This window comes from Nycticebus coucang, chromosome 9 (assembly GCF_027406575.1).
Source record: "Nycticebus coucang isolate mNycCou1 chromosome 9, mNycCou1.pri, whole genome shotgun sequence".
Taxonomy (NCBI): domain Eukaryota; kingdom Metazoa; phylum Chordata; class Mammalia; order Primates; family Lorisidae; genus Nycticebus; species Nycticebus coucang.
This window is the reverse complement of record NC_069788.1, coordinates 18,209,065-18,229,792: the sequence shown is the minus strand read 5'-3', so window position 1 is coordinate 18,229,792 and position 20,728 is coordinate 18,209,065. Positions and strand designations below refer to the sequence as shown.

Here is a 20,728-nt window from a genome sequence, read left to right as displayed (position 1 = left end):
CGCTGATAATTATCATAGTGAACAGAAAATCAAAAAGAAAAATACTACCAAACCAAGTCTGAAGATGTAAAAATAACTATGTAGAGCGAAATACACAAACTTCTTCCTATTTCATGCCTTAAAAGACTATGAACATTATGAAATGTGTTAGATTAATTTGTGTAAACATTTCCCTTAAACTATAATTCCAATTTTTACGTCTCCACATCTTAGAATTGATCATACATGTAGTGTTTTTATCAGCTCCTGTCATTCACAATACTTAAAAAAAATCCTTAATACTTAAGAGAGCAAGGTCTAGTTCAATTCCCTACATGGCAGGGGTGAGAGCTAGGGTTGAACTGAGTGATATTAATTTTACAAACTCTATCAGAATAGAGTCCCAAAGTAGGATTAAAGCTCAATTAATAAAAATGAAGAAATTTATATCCGATTTAGCTCCTGCTGATTCCTTTTCTATGGACAAAATTCTATTCTTCATAAATTCTACCCACTGGTGGGGATTACGCAAATGAAGAAATGTAACTTTCATGGGCAATATTCTGTCTCTCGTCTGATATAAACTATTCTCTTACACTATTCTCCATGACATTGGACCTCTTGTTACTTGTCCAAATGATTCCTGAAGTTACCACATTCTTAAAAGTGATTATTCCTCCACTGCCAAGACTGTTAGAATTTAGATCATCCTGAGTTCAGGGATCCCAGTATGCCTTGCAAATAAACCTTCCTGAATCTTGAAACTAAATGTATTGGGTTTTTTTAAGCTTTAAATTAGTTTTTAAGAAAAAAGAGCTTATTTCTTGACAATCACTTGCTCCTACATGAAACTCATATTTGAAATTAAGTGTCAGGAATTTGTCATCTATAGCATGAGAATTTAAACATTTCCTTGCCTTGATCATAAAATGCTCTTTTAAAATTTTTTTAATAGACCTTATGAAGTTATAAATTAGAATAAATCACTTTTAATGGCTGCATAAATCTTATATGGCATTTTAAAATCTGGGATTACAATGAAGACTAAATTTTCATGCAGTTTTAGATTAGATTTTAATTCTTAATTTTACTTTTATAATGTCTGAGATTGAAGTTTGACCTCATGGCTAATTATTTTTTTTTTCATACTCTATTTCGTAATATTTGAGATATATAAAAAATTTTGAATTTGTTTTAGTAAAGGTTCACTAGTTTTCAAATAGTGTCAGTATACTCTATACCTTATTATTTTGCAGTCTTGAGACAAATTTGCATTAGCTGTAGTTTATTAAACTGATTTTTGGCAGGATAACTATAATAACCCAAAAGATGAGTTCCAAAATTCTCAGTTTGGAATGAAATTCAAGAACCATGAAAACTGGACAGAAAGGCTAATTTTATAATAATTGAAGATTGATAAAACATTAGAAATATAGTTTGTGAAAATTTATTATAACTTATTAAAACATAATCTCAATATATGAATCCATTACATGTACAAAATAATATAAATTAATATGTACCATTCAACATAGCAAGAAAAGATTATACGTATAATAGTTCCTTGAATATTTGTGAAGAAACAATAAAATATTAGGGGATATGTGTGAGAAATCCAGACAGATTGATGGATAAATGTCAAATTGGTATTTGCCCTGGATTTTTTACCCAAGTACTATTATTTACAGTTGCATTAAAATAAATATGGATGAGTTGGATAAATAGCCACTTTGTACTTTAAATTCCACCATGGCTTTTTCTAGGAGTGTAAAAACTATCATATATATTAAACTTTTAAGGACAACTTGCAGGATTTTGAAGACCCAAACAGCCACAGGCAGGTAGTTCCTTCTTATCTTCATTGGTAGCAAAGGAAGGCTCCTGATAATAATGCCTGGCTGACTGCAAACTTGGTCAGTGGGAACCACAGGAAATTATGAGTTATATTTATGTTCTATACTGAGCAAAATTGAGGCCAAGAAGTCTTGGTAGTTCTAGAGGTTCTGGCTATTAGGTCTTGCTATGGCGGTCTGCCAATTGTATGGAATAAATCTGTAGTAGGTAGACTATATTGTAACTGTGAGCCAAATGTCCCCTTTCACCTATTTTTGTGAATAAAGTTCGGCTGAAACATAGTAAAATTCACTGTTTTGCACACTGTCTGTTGTTCGGCTGTTCTCAAGCTACAACAGCAGAGTTGAGTTATTGCCACTGAGACCATCTGGCTCAGGAAGGCTAACTTATTTACTAGCTGACCTTCACAAAAAACTTTATCGGCCCTTGGTATAAATCTATGACTATTTACTATTCACTGATGAGTATTTCTTATTCTATAACAAATACTACAAGGTGATAAGTTTAAGAAATTTACATTTTAATAAAAATTAAGTTTTGAAATTGTTTCCCTACCAGTTGATGATAAATCTGTGTCTTATCTCTAAAGTGTGTCCCTATTAACAATCCACCTATGGTATTTGTGATCTCACTGACTGTTGTCTGGAAACCCCAAGGCACACTTTAGTTGAAGACCTATCAGCATCTACTTTAAATATTGGTAATTATTTCAGAAGACTGCCAGCTGCTGATGAGTTAAGTACAGATCTAAAAGGCCTTCTTACTTATGACTCTGTGATGCGCACCTTTTCTTTCAGATCTAGTGACGGATCCCAAATTATTTTCCTCATTGTCTTTTGCAAGTTTATCTGTAGTTACAAAATGTGAAGTTGTTAACGTGTCAGCTCAATTAGCAGACAGCTTCACACACAGTTGAAGTTGAAGTAAAAGATGTCAGCTTGATATTAATAAAATCAGGGGCTTCAAACAGATAATCATTGAATTCTAATAACAGTGTGATTTTTCGCTTCAATTCATTAAATTAAAGTTTTGCATGTTTCTTCTGTTGAAGACATCTGACGATTATAGGTAATACTATTGAGAATTAAGTAAAACATGTTCTAAATTAAAGTTACTTGCTCCTGTTGTGAAATTATAAATGAAAACTTTGTTATATACACCACGACATATACGTTATTTTATTTTTTTATTTTTTTTATTAAATCATAGCTGTGTACATTAGTATGATCATGGGGCACCATACACTTGGTTCATAGACCGTTTGACACATTTTCATCACACTAGTTAACATAGCTTTCCTGGCATTTTCTTAGTTATTTTGCTAAGACCTTTACATTCCACGTTTACTAAGATTCACACATACCCTCGTAAGATGCAACGCAGGTGTAATCCCACCAGTCCCCTTCCCTCTACCCACCTTCCCCCCTCCCTCCCCTCCCTTTTCCCCTTCCCCCATTCTTAGGTTGTAACTGGGTTATAGCTTTCATGTGAAAACCCTAAATTAGTTTCATAGTAGGGCTGAGTACATTGGGTACTTTTTCTTCCATTCTTGAGATACTTTACTAAGAAGAATATGTTCCAGCTCCATCCATGTAAACATGAAAGAGGTAAAGTCTCCATCTTTATTTAAGGCTGCATAATATTCCATGGTGTACATAGACCACAATTTATTAATCCATTCATGGATTGATGGGCACTTGGGCTTCTTCCATGACTTAGCAATTATGAATTGGGCTGCAATAAACATTCTGGTACAAATATCTTTGTTATGATGTGATTTTTGGTCTTCTGGGTATATGCCCAGTAGAGGGATTACAGGATTGAATGGCAGATCTATTTTTAGATCTCTAAATGTTCTCCATATCTCTTTCCAAAAGGAATGTATTAATTTGCATTCCCACCAGCAGTGCAGAAGTGTTCCCTTTTCTCCACATCCGCGCCAACATCTCTGGTCTTGGGATTTTGTATGTAGGCTAGTCTCACTGGAGTTCAATGATATCTCAAAGTAGTTTTGATTTGCATTTCTCTGATGATTAAAGATGATGAGCATTTTTTCATATGTCTGAAGGCTGTATGCCCGTCTTCTTCAGAGAAGTTTCTCTTCAAGTCCCTTGCTCAGCCTGCGATGGGATCCCTTGTTCTATTCTTGCTAATGTGTTTGAGTTCTCTGTGGATTATGTTATTAAACCTTTGTCTGAGACATAACCTGCAAATATCTTTTCCCATTCTGAAGGCTGTTTGCTTGCTTTACTTACTGTGTTCTTGGCTGTGCAGAAGCTTTTTAGTTTGATCAAGTCCCAATAGTGTATTTTTGAAGCAGCTTCAATTGCCCGGGGGGTCCTTCTCATAAAAACTCACCCAACCCAATTTCTTCAAGGGTTTTCCCTGCACTCTCCTGTAGTATTTTTATAGTTTCATGTCTTAAGCTTAAATATTTAATCCAGTAAGAGTCTACCTTGGTTAATGGTGAAAGGTGTGGGTCCAGTTTCAGTCTTCTACAGGTTGCCAGCCAGTTCATCCAGCACCATTTGTTAAATAGGGAATCTTTTCCCCATTGAATGTTTTTAATTGGCTTGTCAAATATTAAATAACAGTAATTAGCTGGATTCATCTCTTGGTTCTCTATTCTGTTCCAGACATCTACTTCTCTGTTTTTGTGCCAATATCATGCTGTTTTGATCACTATTGATTTGTAGTATAGTCTGAGGTCTGGTAGCGTGATTCCTCCTGCTTTGTTTTTATTTTTGAGTAATGTCTTGGCTATTCGAGGTTTTTTCCTGATTCCATATAAAACAAAGTATTGTTTTTTCAAGATCTTTAAAGTATGACAGTGGAGCTTTAATGGGGATTGCGTTGAAATTATATATTGCTTTGGGTAGTGTGGACATTATTTTAATCAAATGCAAAAAGGCGTGGAGCAGGACATATGATAATATTTGGTATTTATCATGGTTCACACACAACTTATAGTTTGATCCAAATAAGTTGTATTGTTCACATAATTGAAATTGATACTATAGTTGAAAAAATTACAAGTCATTTTAATATTCCCAGATTGATACAACTAATTTTTATGTAGCAAGGCTATTATTGGGAAACAACAGTATAACGTGGCACAATGTGCCTTTTTCTTGCTGTTTTCTATCAACATTTGGATTTTAGAAATGTTAAAGCCTCTGAAGAATTACTTTGAAAATGAATCTAAGTGTCCGCAGAAATTCGGACATTTTAGTAAAAGAGTTCTCTAAAAAAAATCCTCTAAATTTTGGTTGTATCATTTTCTAAATCAGTTTCAAGCATTTTATTTAACTTAATATCATTAAGCAATAAAGAAATCACATCCATTTCTGCACAATGCAAGGAAGACAGAAAATTCAATAAGAGTTCAAATGTACAAGATTTTAAATATGGTTGTGCTTTGGAATAGCTGAATTTGTGGGAAGCAATGTTTAAGGGGTTCCTATATTTCATGGATAAATATATCTAATAGAGTATAATGGCAATAAATTGAGAGGGCCTCAACTCTGTAGCATCTAAATTTAGCCAAATGTTCATTGGAATAATAAGTAGAGATCATTTATTTCATTAGGATTATCTTGGAAAATATTTGTTAAAGTCAATAATGCTGAATAGAGTCACAAATAGGAATCCTATGAAAATGTTTGACCTACATATTGTAAAAAAAAAAAAAAAAAAAAGATTGGGGAGTACTTCTCATTTTTATTTAGAGTAGCAGGAACCTAAACACACTTTTAGTAAAAATGTCCTCAGTTAAAAATGGCCTGGTCCAGAGAAGTGTCAAGTGAAGCTCTTAATAATCTTAACTTAGTTAAATATAAGTGCAAGTTTGAAGAGAGTTATAAGACATTTTATAAGAAATTAAAGCAATAAGATCAAATTGAAAAAATATTCATTCTTCACAAAAATACTATCAGCATAGTAATATAGATTAATGTGGATAAACACAAATTCTGCTTATTTTGTATTGGGCAAATAATCAATGTGAGTTATTTAAAATTATTTTTGATATGTAGAGTTCAAGTTACAATTATTTTCTTCAAAATAATTTTATTTTAAAAATAATAGAGCTACCTTATGCCTGCCTATTAAATAAATTTTCCAGTCACAAATAACTTTTTTCAAATATATAATTGTAACTGCTATTAGCCACTTCTTTTGCTCTAAAATGTTATTGTTTGGAAGTTAAATTATAGGTCACTGTATGTAGGGAGGCTATCTGCAAAATAACTTTTCGCTCATAATTTATCTCAAGAATATAGAAGAGTTGATGGAAAAATAACAAAAACATTTTATTTGAAGAGAGTTGTCAGAGTTCTTACCACCTGCAATTGTAGTTACCAACATCTCTTACTCTGAGGAAGTGGCCTGGGTATATACCAAAATTTCAAATCTCCCTAAACGCAGGGAGGGATCCCACCACACCCAGCCCATACTGATTTATGAAGTTCATCCATAAAAAGGTCAAAGCATATAACCTCTAAAATCATGTTTTTAAATAATAAATGAAGCGGGTTAGGTGTGGTGGCTCACCCCTGTAATCCTAGCTCTCTGGGAAGTTGAGGCAGAAGGATCTCTTGAGCTCAGGAGTTCAAGGCCAGCCTGAGCAAGAGCAAGACTGTCTGTCTCTATTAAAAAGAAAAATTAGCCAGGCTTTTGGTGGGCAACTACAGTCCCAGCTGAGACAAGAGGATGCTGAACCCAGGAGTTTGAGTTTGCTGTGAGCTAGGTTGACACCAGGACATTCTAGCCTGGGTCAAAACAGTGAGAATAACTCAAAAAGGGGGGGGATTTGAATTTTTATTTTACCTGAAAAGTGTTCATCACATTCACAAATGAAACTCTGTGCAGTAATATTGCTGCAGTTTCCATGGAAACAGATATTCGGTTCACATTGGCCAATTACTTCTGAACAATTGCTCCCTATAAAAAATGAAAAAAGTTTATTTATATTGCGCAGAAAGAGCGAATTAAGAACATTGGTTTTCCTCCCAATTCTTTAATAGTGAATATAATCAAAATTTTGATAAGATGTAATTTCAATTATGAAACAGTGCTCCATCACCATGCATTTAAAACAAATCGAAAATTAATTTTGGTATTTGAAATCACTATTTTTTTGTTCACCTTCTGATCCCATACTATAACGTTTAAATATTTTTCTGATTAGTGGTACTTGAGCATTAGTTAATTTCCATGATAATTTTTAATTTTACTTGAGTTTTGATGGTAGATAATATTAATACATGTAAGTACTCGTCCCTCAACATATACTGGTAGCATCGTAGTAGTAATTTACAAAGTGATACATTCAAGTGGGTTTTGTGTCTTAGCCCTATCACCTAGCCAAGGGAGAGATTCGGAAGGAGAAATTACTGCCTGGATTCTCAGTTGTTGTGCATGAAATTATAAATTCTATACTGCTTTGATCGTGCTGAGATCTATCTATCTATCTATCTATCTATCTATCTATATATATATAATGGTCTCATTCACCACTAGTGTTGTGTGACCACCCTATCACAGCCTTGCATAGAACATTTATTCTATGCGTATGTAATCATCTTATAGTATTCTTACTAGAGAAATGGGCCTAGGAAATCCCAAGGAATGACAGGTGTAAAAATGTTGCTGCACAACAGTTGCCTTTGATTTGATGATTTGCTTTCCCTCCTCAATTTAATTTAGCACTTAATTAATTTGTAAGTATTTTTCACCATTACCATTAATTCATTTCTGATTCCTTACATCCTAACATTCCTGGCTCACTAATGCAGAACTCTTCTTTCTTCATTAACTTCTAAACAGCATCAAACACAATAAAAATATAAATATAATTGCGTGCCAAATTGTTTTCCAATCACAAAACTCAATTAACAGTAGATTATTTGATAGGCCATGTTTTATTCCAATGTTAGTGAGTTTTACAGGTTAACCTATGACTTACCCACATTCATTTGTTAAAGTCTTAATACCCAGACAGACTCTTTAGAAAAGTACACAAGTCATACACTGGTTTCTTTTCAGATTATATAGAAAAGTACAGAATTAAAGAAGTCTAAAATGGGTCCTAATCCAGTAAGTCTGGTGTCTTATAAAAGGAGAAAATTTAAACACAGATATATAGAGAGAACAGCCATCTACAGACCAGGAAGGGATGTCTCAGAAAAAACCACACTGGCCAATACCTTGATCTTGAACTTTTAGCATCCAAAACTGGGCAAATAAAGTTCTGTTGTTTAAGCCAACCAGTCTGTGGTGCTTTGATAAGGCAGCCCCTAGGAAACTAATTCAGTGAATATTCTGAATAGCTTTGGTAATTCTACATAGTTTTATATCTACTGACATTTTAAAACGAAGAAATTATTTATAACTTAAGGACATAATCGAGTAAGCTTAATATTGTAAAAATAAGTAAGTAATGTTTAGATATTTTATGGTGCTTAAAGTTTAATGATTTAAACCACCTATGGCTGTGTCTCAAATGGAAGGAGGTAAGGAAGGGAGGGAGAGAGGAAGGAAGGTAGAAAGAAAGAAGGAAAGAAGGAACTAATCTTGAGTAAGAAACAAACCATTGTATGCCGTTACAATGAAACCTCTGAAATAATACTTCACAAAAATACAAATGCATACCTGTAAGCTAATATTCCGATCTATGGAAGAAATTTTCTGGCCAAATATTCTTTCAGACTCTTCGGATAGGTTAAAATGTATGCTTTAGAGGCTTAATTAACTCCTTTTTATTCACCACAAAACAGCGGTTTGAGTGGTTTTGCTTTTTCTCAAGCCTGCCTTAACTTTAACTATCTGATACCCCCCAGCATAAGTCAGGAATATAACTCGTTCCTTTACTCAAATGCCAGTAGAGTCGAATGAGAATTTGAATCTTATAATAGACACAAGAAGTTTGGTGGATATTGTTGTTATTAACTTCTGAAATGGCCTTGGTACTTCCCTACTATCAAGTCCAAAATTACTCTTTGAAATATCAGACCAGGTGAATTTCAGAGCCTACAATGGCTTATTGAGGCTTTCCATCCTATCTCATCTCTCTTTAAGCTCGGCTCCATGAAGTTGGCCCTCAGGCACATGGGAGGAGGAAGCTACTTAAATCCTGCCCAACAAAATGACACTTAGATTCTGGAGTGTGATCTGCAACAAACATATCTCTGCTCACCCTCCTTCCTCATGACCAAAATACCCTACCAATCTGTTCTTTGTCAAATACCTCCCTTTGTTAGATCATCCTCGCCTTACTCATTTCCTTGGTGACTTTCCATGCCAAATCTGTGGACCGCTGGTGAAAATAAATTCTTTCATAAGTTCCCAAACTTCAAATGTTCCCTACATTTTCAGCCCTTCTCTTCCCTTTCCAGTGATGGCCCAAATTTTCCTGGCGAACTCTCATGTAGTGCTCACGTCAGCCTCAGTTACCATGATTTACGTTATTTTTAGATTGCCCTTTGGTTTAATTACTTACAAAATATCTTTGTTTTACAACCTTTTCTGATCATTGCCTCTCATTTACCTTATTACAACCAGTTATTAATGATACCACCCTTTCATCCTTGCCACTATGATCTGTAAATCACATTACATGTACTACAACAACATCCATTAAGGACCTTGATCTTGGCTCATAAGATCAAGGAACAGGCTCATTACCTGTTCCTCTCCAGGTCTGCCAAGCAAGTTCAGTGACTTCCTCACATAATTTTGTAAGTTCCTTTACTCAGATGCATATTTCCTTCTCACATTTCATCCAGAACTGTCTGAATACCATAATCCAGTGAATACCATTCAATAGCTAAAAACTATTTTGCTATGATAATCTTATTATTTTTTTATTTTTAGTTTTTGGCTGGGGCTGGGTTTGAACCCGCCACCTCCAGCATATGGGGTCGGTGCCCTACTCCTTGAGCCACAGGCGCCACCCCTTATTTTTTAATAAATGAGACATTAAGAGTATGTGTTGGGGAAAAGGTGAAAATAAAGAATCCATCATGAGATTTTTATATGTTTTGAATCCAAATTTAGCCCATCCCTAAGGAATCTGAAATTAAAAAAAAAACAAATGCAGTTTGTTTTTAGTTAAGTAATAGTAAATTAATTCACTTAATTTTCCCATTTTTAATAAAATCATGCTATTTTAAAGCAATAGCTTACCTGTAAATGGTGGGTGACAGATACATTCATATCCTTGCTTATTCCACTTTTCTCCATAATTAATGCAACTGCCATAATTTTTACATTGTTTGTAAGAACATGCATCAAGTTCCTGGCAGTATTTTCCAGAAAATGGAGGCTGACAGTGGCATCTGTATGTCTTGTCCCAAACTTCACTAAGGCATTTTCCACGACCAGAACAAAACGCTGAACTTAGAGATTCCTGGCAGAACTGCTGTTTGACTGTCACATTTAGTCGAAGTCCCAGTTGACAAAGGGACGGACCACTTGCCATTACTGTGATAAAATAATGTGTCCCAGCACTCAGCCACTGGGAGTTAACAGTGTGCTTTCCTTTTAGTTTGCAACCAAAAAGCAGCTGATCTTCAGTTGTGGTATTTTGCACACAGTCAATGAAAGATGCTTCAGAAACATTCATCACATTTATTTCTGGAGATTGAAGAGATGGTTCAGAAGAAATAACAAGGATGTCTCCTACTTGAATTTGCAAAGGGCAAATCTGGGGAACAATGTGATCATCTGACGTGCCCATTTTAGTGTTTATACCAAAATCCCAGCAATCTTTGTAGACGTTCATGCAGATGTTTTCTGTTAGCGTCCAATTCACTACATATGATGAGGGTTGTGGGCTCCATTCTTCCACCAATTTCCGACTACATGTTATTTTTCCACTTATACAACAGTTACAAAGAAACGCCAGGCTCAGAATGATGATTGGTTTGTGAGTCATTTTGGGCAACTGCATTTTACAGTCTTTCATGAAAGGGTCATAAAGAATTGCCACAAAGTGGTCTTTAAGCATTGCTAGAAATTTCCAAGCAGAGTCGTTATTTGGAGATTGCTAGGAATTGGCCCCCTTTTTTTGGTGTGTTTTCAAAGTACAAGTAGCTTTGATGACAGTGCACTTGGATCAAGAAATGGTAGAATTCAAGTGTTTAAAATGTTCCTTTAACAGAAGAAAACATACATCATTAGTTAAATTTTTTCTACAACAATATAGAAAATACTAGATATTTATTTTTAGATTAAGGAAGTTAACATTTCAGGGACAGTTTCACTCGCAGCTATTAACCTTCTTTGGGAAACAATACCAAAAAAAACAAGGTCAACCAAGCCCTATGTTGTCACCTGCTTTTGACAAGTTTTGATGTCATGACTTAATTAAACCAACAGTTCCCACAGCCTTTTGTATATTCTCTTTACACCAAGCTTCAACCTAACTGATACGCAGCACTAGTTAAGATTCTTCTTTTATGAATGGTTTCAATTTTCTTCTGATGTAAGTGTTCCTCTTCTGATTAGCTTTAGAAAATCATCTTTAAAACACATAAAAATAGTTTAAATGTAATTTTCATGTAATATTTTCATATCTACCTAAGCCCTAACGTGCCCAGGGGCAACAATCACGTTCCTTTCAGTGGTAATCCAGAGGGCAGGAGTTCCAACATATATAAAGAACTCACAAAAAATTCTGTTGTGCAAATAACTAAACTTAGAATGAAGCTCCACCCACCTTCTTCTGTAGGAATGATGGAAAGGGGTGGCAGATAAAGACGAAACAGGAAGTATAAGGTGGAATAATGAAAGGATGATAAATAGAAACTTTTTTTTTCTTTTTTCTTAACTTTTCTTTCATCATGTAACATTGCTGTTAAAGGACAGGCTGGGACATCAATTCTGTGGAAGGCAGTATTGCTTCCAGCAGAATAGAAACCATCTAGCAATTCTGAGTTTAATGTATTGACAGGATTAAAGACACAAGTATCTACCAATTATAGAGCACAAATCACTCAACTACTCTATTAACAAATAAACACTGTAATCCTCACAACAAAGCTCAAAATCCGAGAGGAATGAAAATGAGGACAGGGGAAATAGCATGTTCTTTGGATCTCCGTGATGTTATCCATTAGTTCTAAGTCCTTAGGCAATCTGAGATTTAATTCCCTTTATTTTTATATAGGTACACTGGGGGAAAATAGACTTAATTAACAAGGTAGCATTGGAGATTGATTGCAACTATGTAAGCATATGTGGGCCACTGAGTAAATGGTAGCTTTTGTTTTTGTTATTGCACAATTTTACTAAGCAAGTAAGTGGCATATCTTGGATTAAAACTTATGTTTGTCATATACAAAATCTCGGTATTTTCTATTATGCCATGACCATCAATTAAATATTATTAAAATAATTCATGCATTATCTGATATAATCAGTTTGTCAATTCACACCAAATATTTATGGTAAGTTCAATACCTAAATGGCTAACCTGCATCATGTAGAAATCAAATTTGCATTATAAATCACCTCTTTTCAAATTCAATTCTAGATATTATTAATTGATCAAGTATCAGTTCATCTAAGTGATATATGACACTATAATGCATGTAAAAAGATAAAAGTGTAATTTTAATAGAATTAGGTGTTTTGTATAATAATGTTCATTTTAAAAATGTTAATCAGCACTGAAACTTCCACTAAAAGTTTACTGCTGCTGAGAGTAAAAGCAATACTTTAAAACCAATATATTTCAGCTGAATCTATATGCAAGACACTTTGGTAGGCACAAGGAATTTATCAATGGTTAATTGAAATAAAGTATCAATGTAAATAATTAAGAATGAAGTAGATAGGTTTTTAGCCTCACGACATCTTCAAGTTACCTTCAACAAAATAGTATAGAGGAGTTGAGGGATAAAAGACATGAAACAGGGATGTTTAATCCAGTTTAAAAAATAAGTCAACCCTAAAATGTTGAAATGGAATGATCTGAGAAAATTACTACAAAGGAAGACTATTTCAGGAGAAATAATCTAGTTAAATATTTTGAGTCACGTATGATGCTGTTTATCTTTAAGGAAGTGAGAGAAGTAGAGCTCTCCAATCATAGAGAAAAAAAGAATTCTGATGAAAGATAAGCTCTTTTTATAGAGAGAGATTATATCAAGAAAGGGAAGAAAAGGAGCTCACACTTCATTTGAATGCAATGGAGAGCCTCTTGAAGGATATTAACTCATGTAGGGTTTTTTTTTTTTTTTTTTTTTTGGCCGGGGCTGGGTTTGAACCCACCACCTGCGGCATATGGGACCAGCGCCCTACTCCTTGAGCCACAGGCACCACCCTCATGTAGGGTTTTACCAAAGGAAAGTTTTATAGTAAATCCTCAGTTAACATCATCCATAGGTACATGGAAACTGTGACAAAGCAAAACAAAGTATAACAAAACCATTTCTTCATTAACATTGTTACTAAAGATACTAAAGAAATTAATATTATTCAAGGACCTGCTGTAGGATACTTTCCTTGAAGCAGCAGTCTCCAGGATCTTCCACTAATATTAAGTGAGGATGTACTATATTTTAATGATAGAAGTCTAATAGCAGGTGAGGAACATACCAGTGAGTACGACAAGAGTCGAGACACTTCTGGAGGAGATGGCAGTGCTAATCTATGGACATGACAGTGATGAGTAATCAGTCCAGTGATAACAGAAAAACAGCAACACTGTGGAGTCCAGAGAAGTGAAATACCAGATTTACAAGGCTGTTGACTAAGGAAAGAGAAAGAAACTCCAGAGGACCACATAAAGAAACATGATGGAAAGGGGAGAGGAATGGCTCAACCACTTCTCTGAAGTGTACCTAAGTGATTTCCTAGTAGAAGAATTCCGAATCAACTGTATAGACTTTTATGAACACAGGAGAGAAAGTTGGACTTTAGAAAGAACAAGCATCACTAGGCAGAAGTGAAATACTTTTTGTGGCTGCAAATCACTAATTTACAGTAGCACAGGTATAGTATTTTCCCAGGAGCCTAGTGTGAAAAGACACAATACAGCAAACCAGTTAAACATTGTCACCAGTTTATTTCCAAATGTAAATGCTAGGAAACAAATCACATTGGCATTAACCCAAAACGAGGCCTGTGTGACATTTTTAGGCTGGTGCAGATGTGAGCTTGCATTATTGTGGGGGATGGTCCCAGGCCTCTTAAAATTCTCTTGGGATCCCTAATTATTCTGCATTTACCTCTTCAAAGAGAAAGTGGTTTAATGCATTACATTTCTGCCTTGTAGAATTCTAAATAAATGAAAATAGCAGCAAAATAAAAAATGCCAGCAACAGAAAAATCTCCATGAAATGATTTTGTATCCATACACACTGAATATAACATGCTTTGGTTTAGGGGCTATCTATAGTAATTTAATACAACATGAATAAATTTTTAAAAGCTGCCATAATTTAGACTCAGTAGGCAAATATAATGTTACGTGACTCAATTTCTTCATTTACAAAGATACTCTCTCTTCAAACCCTGTCCAAAGTAGCAAGCCAAAATATGAACATATTTTTTTGTGTGTTTAAGAGTTAAAATCAGAAAGGATTTTTATTTCATGTGATATACCATTAGCTTCATACAAATTCTTGAGCCAAAAAGTATAGAAATCCAGAAACGATGATGGACCCATGTGTAGCTTTGTACATAATTTCAACCATAGTATCATTTGACAGGTATGATACCAGGAAAATATTTCACAAGAAAAGAGGTGTGACTTCAGATGATATGAGCAATATCACTTTTGTATTAGCTTTGTAGTTAGGCTACTTTAACCAAAAAATCCCAACTTAGATTCAGAAGTTAAAAAAAATGTAAATAATATTTCTTTCATTCATATGTAAAAATCACCTTAAATGACTTCTTAAAAGAAATAAGGATGTAAGTTTAAACAAATAAATTATATGTAAATAATGAATATTTGAATAAAACATGCTTATTACAGTGTTTGGCTTATAATAGATATTCAATAAAAGATAGCTTCATGAGGATTGAAACTAATGTATGTAATTTATTCATATTTGTGTTCAATATACAATACTGGGAACTAGAGAAGCATCTAGTAAGTTTATAGTAGATTTTATGCCCCACTTCCTTCTCATTTTTCACTCCTTCACAAAATACAATCTCCATGATAGCTTTTTATTTTTATAGGTTATATACCATACATTAAGGCATTAAGAGAAAAATTAGAAATAAAGGAAATATAATTAACAGTATAAAAGTTCTAATATTTTACCTGCACTCCAGAAGATAAATAACAGATTTTTTTTTTTTTTTGTAGAGACATAGAGTCTCACTTTACCGCCCTCGGTAGAGTGCAATGACGTCACAGGACTCACAGCAACCTCTAACTCTTGGGCTTACGTGATTCTCCTGCCTCAGCCTCCCGAGCAGCTGAGACCACAGGCGCCTGCCACAGTGCCCGGCTATGTTTTTGTTGTAGTTTGGCCGGGGCTGGGTTCAAACCCACCACCCTCGGTATATGGAGCCGGCGCCCTACTCACTGAGCCACAGGCGCCGCCCATAAATAACAGATTTTTACTGCCGTGGATTGGATTGAAATTACATGAGGGGAGTAAAATATGCTTTAGAAGTGCCAGGGTAACTACCAGCCGCATGGAGGATGGAAATCCCAGCTGGGAAGCTAGAAAAAAGAAAAATTCTAAATTTTTAAATAAAAATGAGATACAAGCAATTAAGGAGAGATTACTAATTTAGGAGAAAGAATATTTGGAACATGGTTACTAGTGGATTATAAGATTAGGATTAAACAAAGCATTTAGGTGAAAAGTGACAGAATCCTGGATGACAATAACATTAAGGAGACAGGTGAAAGAAGATACTTCAAACTTTCCTTGGTTTTGTTAAGGAAAAAAAATAAGAAAAAAAGGTTTCTGGAATTTTTACAGAGTTGTTGCTTACATAAAATTATGAAGTGTGTTTACTAAATTCTATGATTATAATGTTAACAATCTCAGTAACTGAGGTTAATTGACACTGTAGGAGGAGTGATATGGTGGGTTTCTAGGGCTGAAGGGAGAGAAAAATCACATGTATAAAACTCTTTGATCAAATTGTCTATGGAAGAAAAGGGATTAAACAAAAGAGTTGCCAAAGTAGAAAGAAAATCAACTTTAAGACAGCAATTTCTCCAAAAAACTTTGTTTAAACTCAGAACTCCGGTTGGGCACCTCTCCCCAGCTGCTTTCACATCATGATATCCTTCTGAATGCCTTTTTAATTAGAAATATTATACAAAATGCCTTTATTTGCCTAAAATCATTTTATTTTGGTTCATCACCTTTATGTAAACCTAACTGAATAAACAGAATGAAGTGGAGGCTGGGAAAGAGTCGAAGCCAGAGAAGTTAGGAAGTGGCAGGGACCACAGGACGATATGAAAGTCCTGGATGAGCTGAAGAAGGAACCATCTTGTGGGATTAGGCCTGGGGACAGGGGAGCTCACAGGCTTTGATTTGCTCATTACTCTGTGACTTATAGATGTATAATTTCATTATACTTTTTATTCAGTCTCCATAGAGACCATCAAAAATTGCCAGGGCCAACTATATAGCAAGTCGTCACGGTAGGGCATTGGGAAAAGTTTTCAATTAGCAATAATCACGCCTTGGATAACCCTCATTGGCTGCGATACTGCGACTGCACAAAGCTTTCATTACACTTTTCAATATGCTAAATTGGCTGGTGATTAAATTTAGTCTCTCATTACTTTGAAACTATTTTCCTTTTTAGTCCATTGATGAGTAGGTCTCAAACTATTAAATGACGATTATTAGAGAATAATTAGAAGAAACAGTTTGTCTACTGCAAAATAAAATAGGTTTTCTGTAAGTAAGCTAGACATGAAAATGGTTTACAGTAGTATCATCATATCTATGCCTGTGTGCGGGTGTGTGTAGTTGTCACAAAATATATATATATATTTTTTTTTCATATATGACATGAAAGATATGTAAATCATTGTTGACATAGAATAAGCTCTTAGGAATCAGAAATTGTTTTACAGCGCTCTAAGCTGGCCTAAAAAAATTATCTCAGCAAGTTTGCCGTTATCTAGAGGGTGAAATTATTATCGTTAAACAGAAAATGCTAATATCATCCCACTTTTACCAACATAACTATTTATTTCAACAAACACAGCTAGTTTTATAAAATAAAAATTTGAATAAATTACGCAATATTTTATACTTCTTATTTCTCCTCATATTACATTTTTAGTATGATCTTATAAATTCTTAATTTTTTTTCAAATTAAGTAAAACTTAATTTCTATTTTCTGTACCTCCCGGCTTTCATTAAAAATATTGTTCTTTGTTTAAATAGTGACTTTTCATGGAAATTTACATAGCCAAAATACATGAATATCCAAAGGCTCTATGTGACTTACACACAAAAATCTTTTGGAGTTGATATGAATTTCCTCATGTCTTGTGCTAATCCTTAAAGTTTATTCCTTAGAAATGTTAGATGTCATCAAAGTGGTAAATGTCATCAAACAGGTACAACTATCTCTCAATAAGGTCTTGAATTAATAAGTTTAAGTCCCTTCCTTCTCCCTTCCCTTCCCTTCCCTTCCTTCTCCCCTCCCTTCGCTTCTCTTCCTTCTCCCCTCCCTTTCCTTCCTTTCCTTCTCCCTTCCCTTCCCTTCCTTCTCCCCTCCCTTCCCTTCCCTTCCTTCTCCCCTCCCTTCGCTTCTCTTCCTTCTCCCCTCCCTTTCCTTCCCTTCCTTCTCCCTTCCCTTCCCTTCCTTCTCCCCTCCCTTCCCTTCCCTTCCTTCTCCCCTCCCTTCGCTTCTCTTCCTTCTCCCCTCCCTTTCCTTCCCTTCCTTCTCCCCTCCCTTCCCTTCCCTTCCTTCTCCCCTCCCTTCCCTTCCCTTCCTTCTCCCCTCCCTTCGCTTCTCTTCCTTCTCCCCTCCCTTTCCTTCCTTTCCTTCTCCCTTCCCTTCCCTTCCTTCTCCCCTCCCTTCCCTTCCCTTCCTTCTCCCCTCCCTTCGCTTCTCTTCCTTCTCCCCTCCCTTTCCTTCCCTTCCTTCTCCCTTCCCTTCCCTTCCTTCTCCCCTCCCTTCCCTTCCCTTCCTTCTCCCCTCCCTTCGCTTCTCTTCCTTCTCCCCTCCCTTTCCTTCCCTTCCTTCTCCCCTCCCTTCCCTTCCCTTCCTTCTCCCCTCCCTTCCCTTCCCTTCCTTCTCCCCTCCCTTCGCTTCTCTTCCTTCTCCCCTCCCTTTCCTTCCCTTCCTTCTCCCTTCCCTTCCCTTCCCTTCCTTCTCCCTTCCTTCTCCCTTCCTTTCCCTTCCCTTCCTTCTCCCTTCCCTTTCCTTCCCTTCCTTCTCCCTTCCCTTCCCTTCCCTTCCCTTCCCTTCCTTCTCCCTTCCCTTCCCTTCCCTTCCTTCTCCCTTCCTTCTCCCTTCCCTTCCTTCTCCCTTCCTTTCCCTTCCCTTCCTTCTCCCTTCCCTTTCCTTCCCTTCCTTCTCCCTTCCCTTCCCTTCCCTTCCCTTCCCTTCCCTTCCCTTCCCTTCCTTCTCCCTTCCCTTCCCTTCCCTTCCCTTCCCTTCCCTTCCCTTCCTTGACTGAGTATCACTATGTCATCCTCGGTAGAGTGCTGTGGTGTCTCATCTCACGGCAACCTCTAACTCTTGGGCTTATCTTGCCTCAGCCTCCCAAGTAGCTGTGACTACAGGTGTGCGCCACAACTTCTTGCTAATTTTTGTTGCAGTTGTCATCATTGTTTAGCTGGCCCGGACTTGGGTTCAAACCCACCAGCTCTGGTGTATGTGGCTGGCGCCGTAACCACTGTGGTATGGGTGCCAAGCCTTAAGTCTCATTATTTCTGCTGGAGGCCTACATTCTTTGAGGATCTGAATGTCAAAACAAGCAAGGAACTGTGGCTACAGTTTACAGTGTCACCAGTCTGGACAGGGCCCACAACAACCCTTTGCCTAGTTATTTCAAATCTTAACAAAAAAATGTAAAAGCAAGAAAATTCTGTTCACAATATTTTCACATCATATGTTAATATAAAGCTTGTAGATTATGGGTTTAAAACCCAGAACGGCACTACATTATTTAGGATATTCAATCTAAATGAAAATATATTTCTATGTGTAATGCAATTTATGTGAAAAGAAAAAATAATACTGTTATCAAAGCAAACTCAGATGATTCATTCTTCTTAAATGTTTTAAGGAAATTAAAGGGTTGGTAATACCAGTCAATAAACAGAAAAACTGGGATCCACAAAAAACTACTATAAAAAAATGAACTGATTAAGTTATTAAGAGAGTGAAAAGGAAGGGATTAAACATATAATCACTGACAAAGGTAAAAATTGTGCAGACATAGGACGAACATAAGTGACCCTAACATGTCCAAAACAAAGTGCCATCTATTAAAACAAAGTGACAGATATGAATAGTGATTTTCTAATGTACTTTCAATGTATTAATTGTTCCTAAATTTTATTTTATTTTTACTAAAGTTAAAAATTGAACAGTTTAAAACCCTAAAATTATATTTCGTGAGGGACTTAGGAGGTGAAAAGCAACCCTCCATTATAAAAATCCTTTTTTCTTGGGCCCAACTCTTCAAACAACTTATGTTCAACTCTTTAGCCTACTTTTTCAAGAAATTACTTCTGGGTTATCAAATTACATATAAAGTCACTTCTATTTTTAGATACATGTTTTAGAACTGGTTTAGGTTCACAGCAGGATTCCCCATTATCAACATCCCTCACTGGAATAGTACATTTGTTTCTATGAATGAACCTATTTGACATGTAATAGTCACTGAAAGTCCATAGCTCACAGTAGAGATCATATAGCATCTTGTACTTTGTGGATTTGGACAAATGTATGACAGGTATTTGTCATTATAGTATCATATAGAGTAATTTCACTGCCCTAAAAATCTTCTGTGCTCTATAGATTCATCTCTCCCCAACATTCAAGCCTTGATATCCACTAATCATTTTACTGGATCCAAAGTCTGCCTTTTCCAGAATATCATATGGTAGGAGTCTAACAGTATATCAGCTTTTCAAATTGGCTTATTTTACTTAATAACATGTATTAAACAGTCTTCTGCATCTTTTCATAACTTGACAGCTTATTTCTTTTTACTGAAGAATAACATTCCACTGCCAACTGTTTCACATTTTACTCACCCACTAAAGAACTTAGAAATATGGCTTCCAATTACTGGCAATTATGAATAAAGCAACTATAAATAGTATGGTAGTGTCTTAAAATAATCACAGTCAAATCATCCAAATCATATACCTTGGGTATTAAGCTATAGAAGTTAAAAATCTGCATCCACACAAAAACCTATATACTAGTGTTCATTATCCTTTTAAAATGTGGATTTTTTTAAAAAATTAGAGATTGACCCTTTCCTCATAGTCTTGTGCTATAGTTGGGTTATAGCCTTCATGTAAAGGGCCAAGGAAGGGGAAGGGAGGGGGGAGGTGTGGGTGGAGGGAGGGTAATGGGTGGGGCCACACCTAAGGTGCATCTTAGAATGGGTACAGGCGAAACTTACTAAAGGCAGAATACAAATGTCTACATACAGTAACTAAGAAAATGCCATGAAGGCTACGTTGAACAGTTTGATGAGAATATTTCAGATTGTATATGAAACCAGCACATTGTACCCGTTGATTGCACTAATGTACACAGCTATGATTTAATAATAAAAAAAATAAAATAAAATTAGAGATTGAAATTTACAGAATTATTAGTAAGTGCAGTGTTTTCACGTTACATCACACTGTTCAGTTGCTCCAATTTTTAACATCTCCCTTCAGAATGTTACTTTATCACAGTTAATAACCTGAT

At 35.5% G+C, this 20,728-nt stretch overlaps 1 protein-coding gene and 1 non-coding gene across 2 annotated transcripts in view; both read right to left on the bottom strand.

Annotated features, from left to right (window-relative positions):
- The window catches only part of EYS (eyes shut homolog), a 1,685,250-nt gene extending 1,674,482 nt beyond the window's left edge, over positions 1-10,768 (bottom strand). Inside the window, 2 exon segments of the mRNA XM_053601630.1 lie at positions 6,661-6,774; positions 10,018-10,768. Coding sequence (XP_053457605.1) covers positions 6,661-6,774; positions 10,018-10,768 — 865 coding nt within the window.
- A 5,639-nt stretch (positions 10,769-16,407) lies between these two features.
- Positions 16,408-16,548, bottom strand: LOC128594968 (U4 spliceosomal RNA). Its single transcript, XR_008382671.1, has one exon. It is a non-coding gene; the product is annotated as a U4 spliceosomal RNA (small nuclear RNA).
- Between the last annotated feature and the right edge of the window lie 4,180 nt (positions 16,549-20,728).